We start from the raw sequence: 22827 nt of genomic DNA on the forward strand, positions 1-22827 counted from the left end.
CTTACCCTGCTTTACTGTTTAGTCTACGGGACATATAAAAAGCTGCCATTGTACTATATACTAATTGGTTTCTTTCCACCACTAGGATATAAGCTCTGTGACAGTGAAAACTTTTGCTCACTTCTCCAGCATCTAGTAGGTGCCACACAAATATCTGACTACATTTAATCAACAATCTCATTTACTGTTCCCAAACTATATTAAATAGGTAGCACTGTCATCCTCACTTTACAGTTTGCAGGAAAACTATTGGCGCACAAACCTTAAGTAAAGACCTGAGAACAAACTGATGGAACAAGAAATCTGGACTTGATGACTGATCACCCAAACAAGTAAATCAAACCGAAGTCGTCTGGTTAATGTGGAATAAGGGAAACCCAAACCATACGAGAACACCAATTAAAATGTGGGACAGGCAGGAAGAAGGCAGACGGAACTGCTGCTGGATAACTGAGTCTTTCCTAATGACAGGACCTTATGTTGCCCTCACAATTACCCCGTGAGGTAGGCAAGGCAGGCATTGTATTAGACAATCATTAACAAGCAGGACGCTGACAGCCAGGCTTTGCAGCCAGGGGTGGTGGCCTGTCTGGCTCCGCACTCACGGGTTTGGACAGTTACATAGTTAACACTCAAACCCTGGGGTTTCCCGCAGCCCCCGGGCGGGGCTCACGTGACTGGCCTCCCGGAAGCGGACCCCAGGAGATCCAGGCAGTTGGTTAATCCAGGAACAGTTCCTGGGCGGGGCGTGGACTGAGCAGTCACTGAGTATTACGCAAATTGCGCGAGCGTACGGGAAAAGCGATTGGTCGGTCAGGAGAGAAAGGTGTGTCCTGGCGGGCCCGCAGCTCCTCCGATTGGCCGACAGGCTGATGGGAACGTTTACAGTCAGCGTGTGTCAGCGACGTGCAACCCGGAAGGGAAGAAGGGGCGTGTCAGGCTGCGCAGGGGGCCAGTCCATTGGCTGGAAGAGACCGGAGCCGGGCTGCGGGCCCGACCAGAGGTGGGCGGTGCTGCAGGGCTGGTCCGGGAGGTGACGACCGGCTTCGGAGAGTCTATCATGGCAGCTCGGACTGGTCACACGTCCTTGAGAAGAGTAGTCTCGGGATGCCGTCCGAAGTCGGCGACAGCGGCCGGGGCGCAGGCGCCCGTGCGGAATGGCAGGTAATCAACAGCGGGGGCTCTGGGTCGAGAGTAGTTTTCGATTTTGGCTGCCGAGTTGGGGGACCGGAAGGATTTTGGGGTGAGGCAGAGCCGGACTCGGTGCATTTCCGTGTCTTTAGAGGAGGCTTTTTTGCGTTTGGCATATAAGGGACTCAAGAGCGGCGCGCATCACCTTGGGCCCAAGGCTGTGTTCGTGGCTCGTTTCCCTCGTGAGAGGCGGTGAATCATCGGCGAAGCGACTTTGGAAGCAATTTGGCCATTGGTGCCTTGGGGCTCTTCCGGTCTCCTCCCCTATGGCTTGTTGCTACTGCTGTTGGAAAGTTTTAACTTTGCGCGGAAGGGCTGCCGGCTGCTAGCTGTATGGGAATTTGTGTTTGGCGGTGAGCCCCCTTCTCCGGTTCCTTCTACCTGCCAGATGGTCAGATGCTTTTTCCCAATTTCTGAAAGAGTGCTTTGCCCTCGCCGTTTAGTGTTTACAAAACTAAATATAGCCAACATAACGGATCTGGATTTTTTCACTCTGCTGTAACTTACAGGTCCTGTAACCTTGAAGCATAGTCTGCTTTCAATTTTCCTGGTGGGTTCATTTTTTGGTAGGTGGGAGTGGAGATGGAGGTCGGGACATGGATACCATACTTGTACGACTTAGTTTCCTTTTACTAATAACATTATAATATTCTTGAAAATTAAAGTTAGTGTGTTTAAAATGAATTCAGATGTACAAAATACGAGGTGGGGAGAGAAAACACAAATCTGGTTGAGCCCCAGGACATTTAGATTAAATGAAGATCCGACCCTACTGGAAACAAGGAAATAATTTTTTTAAAAAAAGATTCAATGAAGAATTTTTAAAAACACCAACAACCTTACCAAATCCAAATCCCTTTAGACAAATGTTGGATGAGACAAATAAAATCATAAAATTACTCCTGCTTTAGGAAATAACCTCAAAAAGTAGTTTCAAACAATAACGCCATCATACTTGAGATCTGTTTGTATTACTCTTATAAAATGTCTTGCAAATAACACTTACTTTTGAGAAAAATACAGTTGCTTTAGTGATCAAATTGAGGTTTCAGTTCCAAGATAAATACTGTTTATGATAATGAGGGCGGCAGTTTGAGTTCATTTCTAATGTTAAGCATCAGATTCTGACCTTTATTATACTTAAGTATATGAGAGAGTAGTACTGGAAGACGAGTGACAAAAAAGCTGTTCTCCATGTGGTCCAGTGGTCCAGTATTCATTTCATGGTTTAACTGTATATATGAATGTGTGTCTCTTCATATCGTAGTTTAAGACATAGTATTCCTGGCAGTGCATGAAAATAGATGTGCTGTCCAGGGCGCTGTAACTATAGCATGCAAATTGATCAGAAAATGTCCTGTTAGTTTGCTTTAAACACAGGTGTTTTCCTTAGGATTGTAATCAGATTGTGTAAGGGTATTTTTTTGGGTAGGCTGGGAGGCAATACATGAAGCTGGTACAAAGGTTCATGTATTGCCTCCCAGTAAATACATGAACCTTTATATGTAGTAAAAAGTCAACCAGATACCCAATTCACCTCTTTAGAAGCAAAGGTCTCATCTTTTTTCAAGTAAAGGTTTCAGCACTGTTCACAGTAGTTAAGATACAAAATCAACGTAGGTATCTAACAACAGATGAATGGGACTGGGCGCAGTGGCTTATGCCTGTAATTCCAAAACTTTGGGAGGCTGAGGAGGGAGGATTGCCTGAGCTCATGAAACCAGTGTGGACAACATGGCAAAACTTTGTCTCTACCAAAAAAAAGAAAAAAAATGTGTGTGTGTTTACACATAACATATATAGAAAAATTAGCTGGCTGTGTGGTAGTGCAAGCTTGTGGTTCCAGCTGCTCAGGAGGCTGAGATGGGAGGATCACTTGAACCCAGGAGGTTGAGGCTGCAGTGAGCCTTGTTTGGGCCACTGCACTCATTCCTGGGCAACAGAACCAGACCCTGTCTCAAAAAATAAACAAGGCCGGACACAGTGACTCACACCTGTAATCCCAACACTTTGGGAGGCTGAGGCCGGAGGATCACTTGAAATCAGGAGTTTGAAACCAGCCTGGGCAACATAGCAAGACCTCATTTCTACAAATAAGTAAAAAATTGGCAGGGCTTAGTGGTGCGTGCCTGTGGTCCCAGCTAATTGGGACCTGGGGTGGGAGAATCACCTGAGCCCAGGCAGTGGAGGCTGCGGTGTGTCCTGACTATGCCACTGCACTCCAGCTTGGGTGATGGAGTGAGACCCTGACTCAAACACAACAACAACAATAAAACAGAAGAATGGATAAAGAAAATGTGGTGTATATATTAATACACGATGGGAATACTATTCAGCCATAAAAAAAGAATGAAATTCTGTCATTTGCAGCAAGATGGACTTGGAGGACATTATGTTAAGTGAAATAAGCCAGGAACAGAAAGTTACACATGACGAGTTCTCTCTCATATGTGGAAGCTAAAAGAAGTTGATCTTGGCCAGGCACGGTGGCTTATGCCTGTAATCCCAGCACTTTGGGAGGCCAAGGTGGGCGGATCACAAGGTCAAGAGATCGAGACCATCCTGGCCAACATGGTGAAACCCCATCTCTACTAAAAATACAAAAATTAGCTGGGTGTGGTGGCGGGCGCCTGTAGTGCCAGCTACTTGGGAGGCTGAGGCAGGAGAATCGCTTGAACTGGAAGGCAGAGGTTGCGGTGAGCCGAGATAGCACCGCTGCACTCCAGCCTGGCGACAGAGCGAGACTCCATCTCAAAAAAAAAAAAAGTTGATCTTGCTGGGCGCGGTGGCTCACGCCTGTAATCCCAGCACTTTGGGAGGCTGAGGTGGGCGGATCACAAGGTCAGGAGATCGAGACCATCCTGGCTAACACAGTGAAACCCCATCTCTACTAAAAATACAAAAAAATTAGCAGGGCGTGGTGGTGGGCGCCTGTAGTCCCAGCTACTCGGGAGGCTGAGGCAGGAGAATGGCGTGAACCCGGTAGGCAGAGCTTGCAGTGAGCCTAGATCACACCACTGCACTCCAGCCTGGGCAACACAGCGAGACTCCGTCTCAAAAAAATAAATAAGTAAAAAATAAATAAATAAATAAAAAGTTGATCTTACAACAGAGGATACTAAAGATTGGGAAAGCTGGGAGAAAGGAAGGGATGGGAGAGATTTGTTGAAGGATACAAAATTAATGCTAGATAGGAGGAATACATTTCTAATGGTCTATACCCGCGATTCCCAACCTTTTTGGCACCAGAGACCAGTTTTGCGGAAGACAGTTTCTCCACAAATGGGGGTGGTGGGGGGGGGGATGGTTTCGGGATGAAACTGTTTCACCTCAGATCATCAGGCATTAGTTAGGTTCTCATAAGGAGCAAACAACCTAGATTCCTTGCATGTGCAGTTCACAATAGAGTTCTGGCTCCTATGAGAATCTGATGCCACCGCTGATCTGACAGGAGGCGGAACTCAGGCGGTAATACTCACCTCCTGCTGTGCAGCCTGGTTCCTAACAGGCCACGGAGAGGTACCAGTCCATGGCCTGGGTGTTGGGGACCCGTCTTCTATACCACTGTAGGATGACTATAGTTAACAATAATATATAGTTTCAAATAGGTAGAAGGAGTATATTGAATGTTCCTAGTGCAAATAAATGATGAATGTTTGAGATGATGGATGTGTTAATTACCCCGATGTGATCACTATACATTGTATGTATCGAAACATAGAATTATGCTCTTACCACTATTATAAAATCAACTCCTACTTGTGATGTCCCAGAAAATTTAGAATTCACAAAGCCATCTTGCTTTTTTATATTTTCATTCATAAAGTGTTATTTATAGCTGAATATATAAGAATCTTAAAATCTTAAAACGTCCTAATAAGTTTACCCATATACAGTTTATGTGTCTTTTCAATTACTTTTTTTTTTTTTTTGAGACGGGGAGTCTTGCTCTGTTGCCCAGGCTGGAGTGCAATGGCGCCGTCTCGGCTCACTGCAACCTCCGCGTCCCAGGTTCAAGCATTTCTCCTGCCTCAGCCTCCCGAGTAGCTGGGGTTACAGGCACGTGCCACCACACCCGGCTAATTTTTGTATTTTTAGTAAAGGCAGGGTTTCACCATGTTGGCCAGGCTGGTCTCGAACTCCTGACCTCAATTGATCCGCCTACTTCAGCCTCCCAAAGTGCTGAAATTACAGGCGTGAGCCACCGCACCCGGCCTCCATTACATTTTAACAGATAGTCATGTAGTATTTACCTTAAGCAAATTCACTGACCTCTATTTCATTTTCTCTGTAATAAGCATGTTCAATTTTGATAAACAGCTCTAAAGTTCTTTATTGTATTATAGAGCCCAAATTTGTCTCTCTCTAATGGGGGTTGTGTTTTACACTTTGGGGTCATATTTTCTTTTTCTTTTTGTTTTTTTTTTCTTCTTTTGAGATGGAGAGTCACTGTCGCCCAGGCTGGAGTGTAGTGGCGTGATCCACTCCATTTACATATATATGTATGTACATATGTATATGTATTCATATATATAAATAAATGGAATGAGGCATTAAATGCTACTAATGCCTATGTGTATTAGTATATACATATACACGCGCACACACAGTTATTATGTATGTACATACTTCTTTTCTCTCTTTGCACGGCTAACTCCTTGTCCACTGTGTCTCAGCTAAAATCTTTTAAGGGATTCCTAGGTCACCCTGTCTAAAGGAGGTCCTAATTACAGCTCCCTCTTCCCTGCATCTCTTCTTCAGCACTTTTTTTAATCAATCTTCAACTAGAATATAATCTTCATAAGGCTTATGTTTGTTCTATTCACCATTACATCCTTAGTACTTAGCACAGTCTTAGAATAGGAGCTCAGTAAATATGTGGATAATTTAAATTGAATTCTCCTGGCCAGCAATGACTAGTAGTGTCAAATAGTCAAATAGTTATGTAATAATCTTTCCTTTTCTCTTTTTTTTTTTTTTGAGATGGAGTCTCATTCTGTTACCCAGGCTAGAGTGTGGTTGCACAATTTCGGCTTACTGCAACCTCCGCCTCCCGGGTTCAAGCAATTCTCCTGCCTCAGCCTCCCGAGTAGCTGGGACTACAGGCGCCTGCCACCACACTCAGCTAATTTTTTGTATTTTTAGTAGAGACGAGGTTTCACCATGTTAGCCAGGCTGGTCTTGAATTCCTGACCTCGTGATCCACCTGCCTCGGCCTCCCAAAGTGCTGGGATTACAGGCATGAGCCACCTCACCCAGCCAGTTATGTAATAATCTTATTAAGGAAAGTTGAAAATATTTAGGTGAACAAGCATATAGCAGACATTTGTATATAGAAGTACCTCGAACAATAACTTTCTAGTTAACTAGACATATTTTACATATATGCATTGAAATGGAGACTGCGAGGTAAAGGAGAACGCAGCAACAGTTGGTTTTTATTTGTTTTGTTTTTGCTTTTGTTGAGATAGAGTCTCGCCCTGTCACCCAGGCTGCAGTGCTGTAGTGTGTTCATAGCTCATTGCAGCCTCAAAGTGCTGTATTCAAGCGATCCTGCTGCCTCAGGTTCCTGAGTAACGGGAACTATAGGCACATGCCACCATGGCCGGCTAATTTTTAAATTTTTTTGTAGAGACAGGGTCGCTATGTTGCCCAGGCTGGTCACAAACTCCTGGCCTCAAGGGATTCTCATGCATCAGCCTCCCAAAGCACCGCGATTACAGGTTTGAGCCACCATGCTTGGCATCAGTACTGACCATCTGGTAGGTGGTCCTACCAGATCTCTGCCAAGAGATTTGAGACCTAATTTTAAGTCTCATTGGAGTGGATCAAGAATTAAGAAACACCTGTGGATCCAGCTGGGAAAACAACGTGGGTAGACAACACAAATCAGAAAATAGATTTGTGTATCTAGCAAAGCTTATGGTAAGAGTAAGTTGTAACACGTGACTACAGAGTGAAAGCCAACTTTCTGGGAGAGATACCTTTTATGCCAGAAGCTTCTAACCTAAGTAAGCTGTTATTTTTGTTTTTTGTTTTTTTTACGGTGTTTAAGAAGCCTGTGCTTTTTCTGTGCCCGTGTGTGTGTATTTTTTCAGGAACATTCTGAAGTTGCAAAGCCTTACAAAGTGTGATAATTACTTTATAGTCTCTATAATTTGTGCTTCCTCTTAATTTTTACTGTCACTCTAAATCAGGTGATTTTTGTCTTTTCAGATATTTAGCTTCCTGTGGTATACTGATGAGCAGAACTCTTCCACTACATACCTCAATTTTGCCTAAGGAGATATGTGCACGAACTTTCTTCAAAATCACTGCACCATTAATAAACAAAAGGAAAGAGTATTCAGAGAGAAGAATTTTAGGGTTTGTATATGACAAGAATTCTACTAAAAGAGCATGTTCACAATTTTCCGTGGGGTATCATGTCGTGCCTCTTTCTCTCTGGATTATCTTCTTACAGACTAAGCTCTCTTTTTTCTAGGTTGGCCTTTTTCTTTTTTTTTTTTCTTTCTTTTGAGATGGAGTCTCACACTTGAGTGCAGTGGCGCCGCAATCTTGGCTCACTGTAACCTTCGCCTCTCAGATTCAAGCGATTCTCCTGCCTCAGCCTCCCGAGTAGCAGGCGCATGCCACCATGCCTGGCTAATTTTTGTATTTTTAGTAGAAACAGGTTTCACTGTGTTGGCCAGGCTGGTCTCAACCTCCTGACCTCATGATCCACCTGCCTTGGCCTCCCAAAGTGCTGGGATTACAGGCATGAGCCACTGCTCCTGACCTAGCCAGTGCTATTTTATAAATATTTGTTGAATGAATATAATTATATGGTAACACTTTAGTATAGACTTAAATCTTTGACATGTAAAGAAAATTATGACCTACATTTTTTGTACATTGTTCTTTTCTATATTAGCAACATTACTAATACATTGGGCCATATGTTTACATAGCTTCCTCATGTATAGATATACATAGATAAGTACATACATACTAAGGTTCCTTATCTAGAGCCTTTGGTAAACATTTTCTGTAAAGGGACAGATAGTAACTATATTAGGTTTTGTGGGCCATAGGGACTGCTCAGCTCCTGCATTGTAGTCCGAAGGCAGACATAGATAATATGTAAATAAACGGGTGTGGCCACATTCCAGTAAAACTTTATTTACAAAAACAGGTGATGGGCCAAGTGTGGCCCCTGATCTAGGGGTAAATAGAGCAGATGGTAAAGACACTACAGTTCTGCTAAACTGGAAATACACCATCCCTCCATAGGGAAATTTCTACAAATGGCTCTTAGTTCTCAACTGGCCATGAAGCTTTGTGAAAGTGCATTTCGTTAATTTTACTCATTTGCTTTTGTTCTCCCTATTTTTCTGTAGTAAAAGACTTAACAGCATTGTTCACTAAGTTCACCTTTATTACTAGCTAGTCTCTGTATTAGTTAAGGTAATGCTAACAGCCATATAGATAATACCCAAGAGTTTATTTTTTTTTCTCATGTAGAGTTCAAATGGGTGTGCCGTCTACTCTAGTCCAAGTAGTGACTCAGAAACCCAGGCTATATCCAACTTTTGACCTCTGTAATTACTTAGTCTTCAGAATGTTAATCACATTGGTCTGGAGGTGACACACAACACCTCCTCCCAGATATTACTGGCAACAGCTAATTGTGACTCCATCTAAACGCAGTGGAAATGAGGACTGGGAATTGTTGCTCCTGATGGGCAGGTACTTCCTAGCAACAGCACCACGTAAAAAGAGTGCAAATTTTTGGATAGCCATCATTGCCACAGGTGTTACCTGTTAAAAAGAGGAATGGCAACTAAAAAAATACTGATTTAGTCTGCTTTGTGTGTGTGTGTGTGTGTGTGTGTGTGTGTGAGAGAGAGAGAGATGGTGTACAGGGTCTCACACTATAGCCCAGGCTGTGGCATGATCTTCACTCACTGCAACCTCTGTCTTCTGGGTTCAAGCAAATCTCATGTCTCAGCCTCCCGAGTAGCTGGGATTACAAGCGTGTGCCACCACACTTGGCTAATTTTTGTATTTTTAGTAGAGACCGGGTTTTACCATGTCGGCCAGGCTGGTCTCAAACTCCTGACCTCAGGTGATCTACCCACCTCAGCTTCCCAAAGTGCTGGGATTATAGGCCACCACGCCTGGCCATACTCTCAATTTTTAAATGCTGGCTACTAAATATTTAAAAACTACCTCTTTAGGCTGGGCGCGGTGGCTCATGCCTGTAATCCCAGCACTTTTGGAGGCCGAGGTGGGTGGCTCACCAGGTCAGGAGATCGAGACCATTCTGGCTAACACAGTGAAACCCCGTCTCTATTAAAAGTACAGAAAATTAGCTGACTGTGGTGGCACGTGCCTGTAGTCCCAGCTACACGGGAGGCTGAGGCAGGAGAATCGCTTGAACCCGGGAGGTGGAGGTTGCAGTGAGCTGAGATGGTACCACTGCACTCTAGCCTGGGTAACAGAATGAGACTCTCAAAAAAAATTACCTCTTTATGTCAGATTCAACCTGTGTGATGCCAAATTGTGATCTCTGCCATATCATGTATGTATTTATTTAGAGACCTTTTATTTTCTGTGTTGCTTTGAGGTCATTGATTCCAGAATGTGGTTTAACATATGTGCTGAATGATTTATTTATCATACACAGTTAGTTTTATACATATTCACTTTAAAGTATGCATATATTATATAACTAGATGGAGTTAACACCTCTTTTTTATTTTTATTTTTTAAAGATATTCAATGCAGGAAATGTATGATGTAGTATCGGGAGTGGAGGATTACAAGCATTTTGTTCCTTGGTGCAAAAAATCAGATGTTATATCAAAGAGATCTGGATATTGTAAAACAAGATTAGAAATTGGATTTCCACCTGTGTTGGAGCGATATACATCAGTAGTAACCTTGGTGAAACCTCATTTAGTAAAGGTAACAGTTTTGTTTTTTGTTGTTTTTAAATATTCTTCCATATATTAACTTTGTCAAATGAGTCAAAATGTAATAGCCTAAAAAAACTTATTTAACCTAACAGGAGGAGGGTAAAAAATTTATTATATCTCCTAACTGTGTTACTTTATACAATGTTAGCATTATTCTTTCCAAATAGAAGTTTGAATATAATATGGGAATGGGAAACTTTTCCCTTTTTTTCCCCTTCTATTGAGGGCTACTGACCCACAGGACAGATCACTTGCGCCACCCAAGTGGGAAATGTTTTAATTTAATTTTTCAACTGTTTTAAAATATGACTTAAATACTTTATTATTGGGGGAAGAGTAAATTTGTTTACTAAATATATAGTTTTTTAAATTAAAGAAGGAATGGTGGGGAAGAAGGAAGGAAAAAAATTAAAGTGGTGAGAGGATAAAGAAAGGTAGAAAAGATACAGGCATGGCGCTGTGGCTCACGCCTTTAATCCCAGCACTTTGGGAGGCCAAGGCGGGCGGATTACGAGGTCAGGAGTTCAAGACCAGCCTGACCAACATGGTGAAACCCTGTCTCTACTAAAAATACAAAAATTAGCCGGGCGTAGTGGTGCGTGCCTATAATCCCAGCTACTCAGGAGGCTGAGGCAGGAGAATCACTTGAACCCGGAGGCAGAGGTTGCAGTGTGCTGAGATAGTGCCACTGCACTGCAGCCTGGGCAACACAGCGAGACTCCGTCTCAAAAAAAAAAAAAAAAAAGATATAAATATGTCATGTCAGGCAGCTGAGGTGGGAACCCAAGAAGTTGAGGCTACAGAGAGCTGTGATTAAGCCACTGCACTTCAGCCTGGGCAACAGAGTGAGACCGTGTCTCAAAAAAAAATCAAATAAAAATGAAAAGAAAAAATATAAAAATATTGGGGGGCACAGTGGCTCACGCCTGTAATCCCAGCACTTTGGGAGGCTGAGGTGGGTGGGTCACCCGAGGTCAGGAGTTTGAGACTAGCCTGGCCAACATGGTGAAACCCCGTCTCTACTAAAAATACAAAAAAATTAGCCAGTGTGGTGGCAAGCACCTGTAATTTAAGCTACTCAAGAGGCTGAGGCAGGAGACTCACTTGAACCCAGGAGGCAGAGGTTGCAGTGAGCTGAGATCGCGCCAGTGCACTCCAGCCTGGGCAACAAGAATGAAACTCTGTCTCAAAAAAAAATATATATATATATATATGTAAACATTGTTGAAATTATCCTGCCAAGTACCAGGTACTGAAATGCCAACTACTCTTACATTATATTAATCATCTTATGCTTGTCAGAGGAGGATACACATGTAGAAAAGGGTACCAGCCTTAAAAACAAAAAGGCAGAATTCCATGGGATAATGCATATTTCTTTTGCATTCCCATTTTGGAGTGGCCAAAGATTTTCTGAGTTATTTTTTGCCCACAGGATTTAATGATGATATCATTTCTTGGTAAGTGGCCAGAGCCAAATACCTTAGCTTTTTGTTAGGCATTGGAGGGGGTGCAACTCTCAGATGTGCTCTTTCTGGTGCAGCTAGAAAGAAAGAGAACACTGTCACTGTCCAGTGAAGCTAAGACCCTATCTGCCCTATTCTTACCCTTAAAACTTTAATCCCACTTAAAATGCTGTGGACTAGGATTTTGCTATTATTACAAATGTTTTCACTTGCTTGCCTCATTGTTTTAGAGTTTTTAAACTACTGTCTCTCATAATAGCTAACATTTATTGAGCCCATTTTACTGCTTTACTTGAATTACTCAAATTTTCACAAAAGCCCTTTGAGGTTCAATAGTTATTATTTATTTTAGAGTTGAGCAAACTAAGGCTTAGAAGAGATAGAAAACTTGCCCAAGGTCACAGAGCCAAGACTCCAGCTGTCTGACACCAGTGAATATTTCTATAATCTTAATTTTTTTTTTCTATTTCCTGAGCTCAATTTACCATTCAGTCCCTTAGAACTTAAATCTTTTTTTTTTTTTTTTTGAGTTGGAGTCTCACTCTATCGCCCATGCTGGAGTGCAGTGGCACTTCCAGTGGTGTGATCCTGGCTCACTGCAAGCTCCGCCTCCTGAGTTCACACCATTATCCTGCCTCAGTCTCCCGAGTAGCTAGGACTACAGGCTCCCACCGCCAAGCCTGGCTAATTTTTTGTATTTTTAGTAGAGACAGGGTTTCACCGTGTTAACCAGGATGGTCTTGATCTCCTGACCTCATGGTCTGCCCGCCTCAGCCTCCCAAAGTGCTGGGATTACAGGCGTGAACCACCGCGCCCATCCAGAACTTAAATCTTAGTATATATATTATGCTGCTTCTAACTAAAAGAACTCTAAATAAATCTCATTTCTTCCTCACTCTCTACCTTTCTTCTGTTCCCTGCCGCCTTTGTTTTTTTTTCCTTTGAGACAGAGTCTTGCTCTGTTGCCCAGGCTGCAGTACAGTAGCACAAGCACAGCTCACTGCAACCTCTGCCTCCCGGGTTCAAGTGATTCTCCTGCCTCAGCCTCCCAAGTAGCTGGGACTATAGGCGTGTGCCACCACACTCGGCTAATTTTTTTGTGTTTTTAGTAGAGACGGGGTTTCTCCATATTGGCCACGCTGGTCTTGAACTCCTGAACTTAGGTGATCTGTCTGCCTTGGCCTCCCAAAGTGCTGGGATTACAGCCATGAGCCACCAGGCCCAGCCTCTCTCCCCTGCCTTCTTAAAACCTACAGGATAAGCTAGGTTTGATAGCATGCACCTGTAATCCCAGCTACTCAGGAGGCTGAAGCAGAAGGATCGCTTGAGCCAGGAGGTTGAGGTTGTAATGTACGGTGATCATGCCTGTGAATAGCTACTGCATTCCAGCCTGGGCAACATAGCAAGTAAGACTCCATCTCTAAAAAACAAACAAACAGGCTGGATGTAGTGGCTAACACCTGTAATCCCAGCACTTTGGGAGGCTGAGGCCGACATGGCTGGATCACCTTAGGTCAGGAGTTTGAGACCAGCCTGGCCAACACGGTGAAACCCCATCTCTACTAAAAATACAAAACTTAGCCAGGTGTGGTGGTGAGCACCTATAATCCCAGCTACTTGGGAGGCTGAGGCAGAAGAATCACTTGAACCCAGGAAGCAGAGGTTGCAGTGAGCCGAGGTCGCGCCATTGCCCTCCAGCCTGGAGAATGAGCGAAATTCCGTCTCAAAACAAACAAACACAAAACAAAAACAAAACCACACAGGATAAAGTAAATCTCTTTATCATTGCACATTGACCCATTTACTTCCCTGCTCCCTCCTCCCACGTAATACTATACTTGATGTTCAGCTAATACCATATGTCTTAAAAGTTCCATGAATGCACAGTACAGCACTATTCCACAGCCGTGTGCCTTTGCATATTGCTTATTCTTCTATCTGTAATGCACTTACCTTCTTGATATTCCTTCAAATTCTGACCATCTGGGGTCATTTTCTCTCTTTCCTTTCATACTGATAAGTAGCACTACCTTGGTGATTCTCCTGTGCTTTATTCATGCTTTCTCTTATCACTCTGTAATATATTTCTTCAATAGGATTTTTCCTTGACAAGACTGTGGTACTTGAGGGAAGGAGCCCCTGTCTTTCTCATCTCTGTATCCTCAACAGCAATGCTATAATGATGGGAGTCATGAGGGCTCCTTACTTATGAAGCTTTCACTACCTGTATTTTTGGATTATTGCAGATTCAGAGACATTCATAATAAACTTAGAGTAACTTTCAGCACTGCTAAGGGAGGGATAAACTGTATTAGAAAAAAAAAGTAATCTTCTTAATAACCTGCATTAGATGATCATAGCTATCTCAATTTTATGAAGCTTAAGGAGATTAAGAACCTTGGGCAAATTCACACTTGCATGTATCTGACTCCAAAACTATTTTTTCTTTTTTTTTTCCCACTCTCCTTCCCCCTATTTTTTCATTATAAGTTGCCTCACATAATAATGCTAGTTTGTTTTTAAAGACATACTTGAGAATATATGCTCAACTTTCAGTTGTTCCTGGGTTCAGTTTCCAGATTTTTTTTTTTTTTTGAGACCAAGTTTGACTCTTGTTGCCCAGGCTGGAGTGCAATGGCATGATCTCAGCTCACCGCTTCCTCTGCCTCCTGGGTCCTGCCTCAGCCTCCTGAGTAGCTGGGATTATAGGCACGTGCCACTACACTGAGCTAATTTTTGTATTAGTAGAAACGGGGTTTTACCATGTTGGCCAGGCTGGTCTCAAACTCCTGACCTCAGGTGATCTGCCCGCCTCGACATCCCAAACTACTGGGATTACAGGAATGAGCCACCATGCCTGGCCTAGGTTCTGGATTTTATTTATTTATTTATTTATTTATTTATTTAGATGGAGTTTCGCTCTTGTTGCCCAGGTTCTGGATTTGACTGATTGATTGATTGATTGAGATGGAGTTTCACTCTTGTTGCCCGGGTTCTGGATTCGATTGATTGATTGATTGATTAAGATGGAGTTTCGCTCTTGTTGTCCAGGCTGGAGTGCAATGGCGCAATCTCAGCTCAGCACAACCTCTGCCTCCTAGGTTCAAGCGATTCTCCTGCCTCAGCCTCCTGTGTAGCTGGGATTACAGGCATGTGCCACCACGCCCAGCTAATTTTGTATTTTTAGTAGAGATGAGGTTTCTCCGTGTTGGTCAGGCTGGTCTCGAACTCCCGACCTCAGGTGATCTGCCCGCCTTGGCCTCCCAAAGTGCTGGGATTATAGGCATGAGCCACCATGCCCGGCCAGGTTCTGGATTTTAATACCCAATAGACAACACAGTAAAAATCATTATTATTTTTTACCCAATACAGTAAAAATTATTATAAGGGAAGAACAGAAGCCATGTGACAGTTCTGTGAATTATTAGCTGACCAAAACATGCCTGTCACTTAATATGTCAGTCTACGCTAATCTTTAATGGCCAGAAGCCCTTGAACATTTTCAGAGAGGCAACAGTTCAATGACTTTTACTGCCTGCTTCATGATACAAACATTTTGTATGGATTAGTTTATATAATGGTCTAAATCAGTTCACTCAGAACAGTCAGTAGTAGGTCATCATTATGACAGCTTCTACTGTTCAGTATCTCTGCTCTTAGAAATGAGGTCTTTGGCAAACTGTTCGTGTCAAAACATAACAGTAAAAATCCGTGCATCCTTGGGCTAGATAATTGGAGTCAGTGAAATACTGCCAGATTTTGTATAAAAGTAGTCAGAGGAGGCCGGGTGTGGTGGCTCACACCTGTAATCCCAGCACTTTGGAAGGCCGAGGCAGGGGGATCACGAGGTCAGGAGATCGAGACTATCCTGGCTAACATGGTGAAACACCGTCTCTAGTAAAAATACAAAAAAAAATTAGCCGGGCGTGGTGGCGGGCACCTGTAGTCCCAGCTATTTGGGAGGCTGAGGCAGGAGAATGGCGTGGACCCGGGAGGCGGAGCTTGCAGTGAGTTGAGATTGCACCACTGCACTACAGCCTGGGTGACAGAGTAAGACTCCATCTCAAAAAAAAAAAAAAAGGGAGTCAGAGGAAGGTGCTATGTTATAGTGAGTACTCCCAAAACCTGTTTATCCTTTAGTGTTAAATTTCCTATAAGCTTCTTAAATGATTGTAAAGAAGGGCAGAATGTATTATCCTAAAGTTGAGCAACTGAAATCACAAGGTTTTATTATAGACTCTTGATGCTCGTAAAAATTACCTGTGCACTTTAGGAATGCTCTAGATTATTTGTGTGGATGAGGTGGTTCATGCCTGCTGTAATCCCAGCACTTTGGGAGGCCAAGGCAGGAGGTTTGCTTGAGCCCAGGAGTTCATTACCAGCCTGGGCAACTTAGGGAAGAACACAGCTCTACAAAAAATGAAATAATTAGCTGGGCATGGTGTCACACGCCTGTGGTCCCAGCTACTTGGGAGGCTGAGGTGGGAAAAAATAAAAATAAAAATAAAAAGCTGAGTATCTCTCAGAGTCATAACGAGCATAATCAGTCCTAACAATGAACTAGTAACTGTGGTTCTGGTTACCATTATCACATTGCAGATGGCATCTCTTTCATGGATCTCAATAAATTTTTTTATTTTTTTATTTTTTATTTTATTTTTTTAGACAGTGTCTTGCTCTGTCACCCAGGCTGGAGTTCAGTGGTGTAATTATAGCTCACTGCTGCCTTAGTCTCCTGGGCTCAAGCAGTCCCCTCACCTCAGCCTCCTGGGTACTTGGGACTACTGGTATGCATCACTAAACCTGGCTAATTTTTAAATTTTTTTCGAAGAGACAGGGAATCTCGTTCTGTTGCCCAGGCTGGAGTGCAGTTGCATAATCATAGCTTACTGCAGCCTCGAACTCCTGGGCTCTAGTGATCCCCCAACCCTGGCCTCCCAAAGTGATGGGATTACAAGTGTGAGCCACCACATCCAGCCACAATAAGTATTTTTTTAATGATACAAAATAGGAACTACCAAGATGCACTGCACATAGTATGGTTAAGTATTGTGATTGTGTGCATACTGAATATAAAATATACATGTGCATTGAAAAAATCAGAAAGAAATGGATCAGGGCTAAGGGCCAGGACTACACAGTTAGGAAAACTAGATAGAGGCCTCTAGGAATAAGGAGCAAAGAGTGAAGGAAAGACTATACGTGATTAATAAGAAAACAGTCTTTGAGTAGGAGATAAATGTGTACCAGGTACCTTATTAACATTTTAGCGATCTCATGATATAAAGTAGGTATTATTTTACAGATTAAGGAAATAGGGTATGGGGATTTAACTTGTTCACGATCACTTATATGTGGCAGAGCTAGAAATAAGCTTCCAAGAAGCTCCCTCTTTTGCTTCTAGACGAAGAAAAGCTAAGTAGCAAAGCAGGTGTTAGCAATGGAAGAGAAAACAACTGGCAATCTTGGGGATCCCTGCAGGAAAAAAAAAAAAAAAGGCTAATATTGGCAAGACATTACTTCCTAGTACCAAGCTAAAAATTAGATATCTTTATCTCCTATGGTCTGACCTATAAAAATTATTACTTAGGAAAGAAATCAGCCTCAGTCATAGTAGATTCTTAGATTATGTCCAGTAGCAAAGGTATTTAACTGTGGTTTTATTTTTTCATTTTGTTCTAGGCATCTTGTACTGATGGGAGACTTTTCAATCATTTGGAGACTATTTGGCGTTTTAGCCCAGGTCTTCCTGGCTACCCAAGAACTTGTACCTTGGATTTTTCAGTAAGTCTCATAAAGCCCTTGATTTGTTCCACTTATGAGGTAAAATTGGTAAAAAGTAATCATTTTTTAGAACACAGAGGCCATAATTATATTGAATACCTTTTTCTGCATAAATGCTAATGAACATTTCCTTTTTATTCTATTTCTTGCAACCATGAATATTCCTTCATTCTCTTTTTACAAATCTGTAGATTATAAGACACATGCCATGACTTTACAACCAGCTTAATAACAGTTTTGAACTTAATAATAGTTTTAAATTAACACCAAATGAAAGAACACATTGCATATAAGATGCAGAAACAGGCTAGGTGCAGTAGCCCATGCCTGTAATCCCAGCACTTTGGGAGGCTGAGGCAGGTGGATCACTTGAGGCCAGGAGTTTGAGACCAGCCTGCGGAACATAGCAAGACTTTGTCTCTAGTGAAAATAAAATTATCGGCTGGGTGGGGTGGCTCATGCCTATAATCCTAGCACTTTGGGAGGCTGAGGCGGGCGGATCACCTGAGGTCAGGAGTTCGAGACCAGCCTGACCAATATCATGAAACCCCCGTCTCTAGTAAAAATACAAAAATTAGCCGGGCGTGGTGGCATGCGCCTGTAATCCCAGCTACTCGGGAGGCTGAGACAGGAGAATCACTTGAACCCGGGAGGTGGAGGTTGCAGTGAGCCAAGATCGTGCCATTGCTCTCCAGCCTAGGCAACAAGAGCAAAACTGTCTCAAAACAAATAAAAATAAAAATAAAATTATCCTTGTGTAGTGGTGCCCACCAGTAGTCCTAGCTGCTGAGAAGGCTGATGAGCAGATTGCTTGAGTCCAAGGGTTCGAGCTTGCCGTGAACTATGATCACATCACTGCACTCCATCCTGGGCAACAGAGTGAGACCCTGTCTCAAAAAATTTAAAAATAAAAGATGCAGAAATAAGGTAATAGATTTTTTTCATTTTTTTGAATCTGGAGTCTAGTAACTTTCTTTTTTTTTTTGATATGGGGCCCTACTCTGTCACCCAGGTTGGAGTGCAGTGCTGTGATATTGACTCACTGCAACCTCTGCTTCCCTGGCTCAAGTGATCCTCCCACCTTAGCCTCCCAAGTAGCTGGGACTACAGGAATGCACTCCCACACAGGCTTATTTTTGTATTTTATGTAGGGATGGGGTTTTTTCACGTTTCCTAGGCTGGTCTCGAACTCCTGGGCTCAGGAGATCCGCCTACCTCGGCCTCCCAAAGTGCTGGGATTACAGGCATGAGCCACTGCGCCCGGCCTAGTAACTTTCTTTTTCATATAATCGTAGTTATAGAAAACTTAAAGCAATTTGTGGCTTTTTCTTTGCCAACAGGTAATATGGGAGTTGTTCTGTGTACATGCAACTCGGGCATTGAATTTTAGGAAATGGTGGCAATTTTGACTAAATTATCATGTGCTGTTCTCAGCTCTTGAGTAATTTTCATTAAAGCATTATAGACATTAATAGGACAATTGGAGCCAAGCACAGTGGCTCACGCCTGTAATCCCAGCACTTTGGGAGGCCTAGGCGGGCAGATCACTTGAGGTCAGGAGTTTGAGACCAGCCTGGCCAACATGGCGAAACCCCATCTCTACTAAAAATACAAAAATTAGCCAGGTGTGGTGGTGCCTGCCTGTAGTCCTAGCTACTTGAGAGGCTGAAGCAGGAGAATCACTTGAACCCAGGAAGTGGATGTTGCAGTGATCTGAGATCGTACCACTGCACTCCAACCTGGGTGACAGAGTGAGACACTGTCTCAAAAAAAGAAAAAAAAGGACAATTGGGAAAATTTGAATAAGGTCTATATAAATTAGATAATAGCATTATTATCTAGTAGTAGTAACTGCCTCTGTTAATTTCGTGATTTTGATAATTGCAGTATGGTTATTGAAGACATTAAAGTAGGGAAATATGGGTAATGGGCACATGGGAATTCTTTGTATTATTTTGTAGTTTTTTTTTTTTTTTTTTTTTACAAAAATGAAATTATTTCATAATGAAAGGTAAACATTTTAATATTTAGAGGATATTTGGTCCTTAAAACACAGTTCTCAAACCAGTTGTCTTGAATTCTATGTGGCACAATGAGAGGGTGTAAATAAAGTTCTAAGAGGGTATCCAAGGGAGAGAATACAGTCATGGGTTCTTAGTTTCTGTTTCTGGTTGGCCAGTAATGTCTCTTCCTCATCCCTCTTTTCCACTTACCACTAGAGACAGAAACTAAAACCCATGGCTTCAGGCTGTTAAAAGCCTAAAACAAAACAAAACAACTACAAAATAAGGTGGATTGGACAAGCTTGTCCAAATCATTAGCTACTTTAAGATTGAACCACGTGGCCGGGCGCAGTGGCTCATGCCTGTAATCCCAACACTTTGCAAGGCCTAGGTGGGTGGATTACCTGAGGTCAGGAGTTTGAGACCAGCCTGGCCAACATGGTGAAACCCCGTCTCTACTAAAAATACAAAAATTAACTGGACGTGGTGGCAGGCGCCTCTGGTCCCAGCTACTCTGGAGGCTGAGGCAGGAGAATCACTTGAACCTGGAAGTCGGAGGTTGCAGTTGAGCCGAGATTGGGCCATTTTCAGCCTGGGCGACAGAGCAAGGCTCCGTCTCAAAAAAAAAAAAAAAGAAAGATTAAACCACTTACACCATCTGCCTTGTGGGTTAGGCACACATGTGCATGCACACTTCCAGCCTCCTCTTCCTGCTGGTGCTTCTCAGTGATACCTATGAGAAGGATCACTTTCCTTCCTTATTTCCTTTTGTGGGATAGGATGGATCTAAAAGGGGTGCACATTAATAAGAAGGCATAGTGATTAATGTATTCAACAAAGGTTTTTTCCAGTCTTCTCTTATTAAGAAACAGACTTTTTCCCTTGAAATGAGATTTAATTGGCCTTGTTTATGTAAGCTTATTGTGCCAGCAATTGTGCTTGTTGCAGTAAAAGAAGATTCCTTCTTTTGGGAGGGTGCTAAAAATCCCACCTACATACATCCACACAGTTCTACCTTAGATACCCAGTTCATAGTGTGAACACCACTGTCCTAAGTAGAGATTTAGTTAAAAAAAAATCTTTCTGGCTGGGCACAGTGGCTCATGCCCATAATCCCAACACTTTGGGAGGCTGAAGTGGGCAGAATTGCATTAGCCCAGGAGTTTGAGATCTGCCTGGGCAACATGGCAAAACTCCTTCTCTACCCCCCACAAAAAAAATAAATATATATATACACAAAAATTAGCCACGTGTGGTGGCATGTGCCTGTAGTACCAGCTACTTGAGAGACAGAGGTGGGAGGATTGCTTGAGCCCAGGAGATTGAGGCTGCAGTGAGCCGCGATTGTGCCACTGCACTCCAGCCTGGGCAACAAAGCGAGAGTCCCTCTCCAGGAAAACCAAAAAAAAAAAAAGCAAAAAATAACTTTTTCTAAAATAATTTTCAATATTTTCCTACAGATTTCTTTTGAATTTCGATCACTTCTACATTCTCAGCTTGCCACATTGTTTTTTGATGAAGTTGTGAAGCAGATGGTAGCTGCCTTTGAAAGAAGAGCATGTAAGCTGTATGGTCCAGAAACAAATATACCTCGGGAGTTAATGCTTCATGAAGTCCATCACACATAAAGGCAAAAAAGAACTGGTGCCACCTGCTTCTGACTTTAGTTTGTTCACTTTTAGGAAGTATTTTCATGACATGTTTTCAGAAGCCAGAAAGCATTTGTTAAACGCAGCTTTGGTTATAAACCTGCACCACTGAAAATTTGCACATAGAATATAGACTCACTTGTACATAGAATTATTTCTTCAATCAAGTATAATTCAAAATAATATGGACATTATCATGTTCTGCATTACAATAATGGGATGTCATCACCATTGCTAGAATACTGGCATGATTCTTCTGAGCAGAAGTTGAAACTGTAAATTTAAACCTTTTAATTATCACCTTACCTGAAAGAGGTTAGTTAAGATATTCACACAGTATGTATTATATTAACCATATCACACTTAAGTTATTAAATTCAGACTATTTGTAACTTATTGTTATAGGGCCTGCCATATGGCTTAGGATATTTGAGTAATCATATATTTAAAGTAAAATCTTTGGGCTGGGCTCAGTGGCTCACACCTGTAATCCCAGCACTTTGGGAAGCTGAGGTGGGCAGATCAGTTGAGGTCAGGAGTTCGAGACCAGCCTGGTCAACATGGCGAAACTCCATCTCTACTAAAAATACAAAAATTAGCTGGGCGTGGTGGCACACACCTGTAATCCCAGTTACTTGGGAGGCTGAGGCACAAGAATCGCTTGAACCCGGGAGGCGGAGGTTGCAGTGAGCCAAGATCGCCCTGCTGCACTCCAGCCTGGGCAACAGAGGGAGACTCTGTCTACAAAAACAAAAACAAAAACTGTTAGTGAAGGTTCCCTGGAACTTTTGATATTTTAAAAATTGTTCTTATGACTAGTAGATAAATTCAGTGCCATAATGAGGCTAGCTCCCAGATAAACAATGTATTTTCTTCTTTTTTTTTTTGGTGAGTGGTCCAGAGCTTTAAGCTACTTTTCCAGTATTTTGCCACTTTCTCTGAGGTAGTTTGGCTGCTCTTTGAATAATGCTAATTGTGTGTCAAATTTTGTCTACAACAGTAGGCAACAGATGAAGATAAGTTGGTTGAATGTCTCCAGCACTATGCATCCCTATTTTCTATTTATTGTGTATACTCACTTTCAGTAATGTGTTTCAAACTGGTATTTTTTAAAAAACAAATCAATGTAAGGACTGAAGTTGAAGTAGCAACGTAATAAAGTTTAATTTGTTTATTTTTTGTACAGTTAGTTTGGTTATTGAAATCTTCCTATATTGTTTAAATGTGTATTTGCATAGACATAGTAAAGTGTTACAGCATTTCATGTCTTAAAAATATCTATGAAGATATCTAAAATATCTATTTCTATGAAGAAACAGACTTTAACAAATATAAACAAAATTCAGTTTTCTTTTAACCAGTCATTGATCTCCTGTCCTCCTTTCACTACATACCAACAACCCTCTGGTATTAAACTTCCAGTGATAGTGCTATTAACTTTGTTTCCTCAGATCAACAAGGGACCTCAGTAATTAGTTCTCTACATAAGTATATATATATGTATTAATTTGTTTAATAAATCTGTTTTGAGCACTTGCTTTCTCTCAGACACTGGGTATAGAGTGATGAAGGATTCATACCAGCCTCTACTCACTAGGAGCCAGGTTGTGCTTTCACACAAGGTAAGCAGTATCTTTCCACTTGCAGATGAGGTATTTGCCAAGAGCATAAGTAGTTTGTATATAGTTATATACCATTTTTTTTTTTTTTCTTGAGATGGAGTTTTGCTTTTGTTGCCCAGGCTGGAGTGCAATGACGCAATCTCAGCTCACTG

At 42.2% G+C, this 22827-nt stretch overlaps 1 protein-coding gene across 1 annotated transcript; it reads left to right on the forward strand.

The window, feature by feature from the left end:
• Nucleotides 1-522: 522 nt before the first annotated feature.
• Nucleotides 523-22227, forward strand: COQ10B (coenzyme Q10B). Its single transcript, XM_054478369.2, has 5 exons — nucleotides 523-1164; nucleotides 7408-7557; nucleotides 9948-10140; nucleotides 17300-17401; nucleotides 20865-22227. Exons 1-5 carry the CDS (start codon nucleotides 1061-1063, stop codon nucleotides 21030-21032), a joined length of 717 nt encoding a protein of 238 aa, XP_054334344.1. The 5' UTR covers nucleotides 523-1060; the 3' UTR covers nucleotides 21033-22227.
• The last annotated feature ends 600 nt before the right edge of the window (nucleotides 22228-22827 follow it).

The sequence above is a fragment of the Pongo pygmaeus genome, chromosome 11, assembly GCF_028885625.2.
Source record: "Pongo pygmaeus isolate AG05252 chromosome 11, NHGRI_mPonPyg2-v2.0_pri, whole genome shotgun sequence".
In the NCBI taxonomy this organism is placed as follows: Eukaryota; Metazoa; Chordata; class Mammalia; order Primates; family Hominidae; genus Pongo; species Pongo pygmaeus.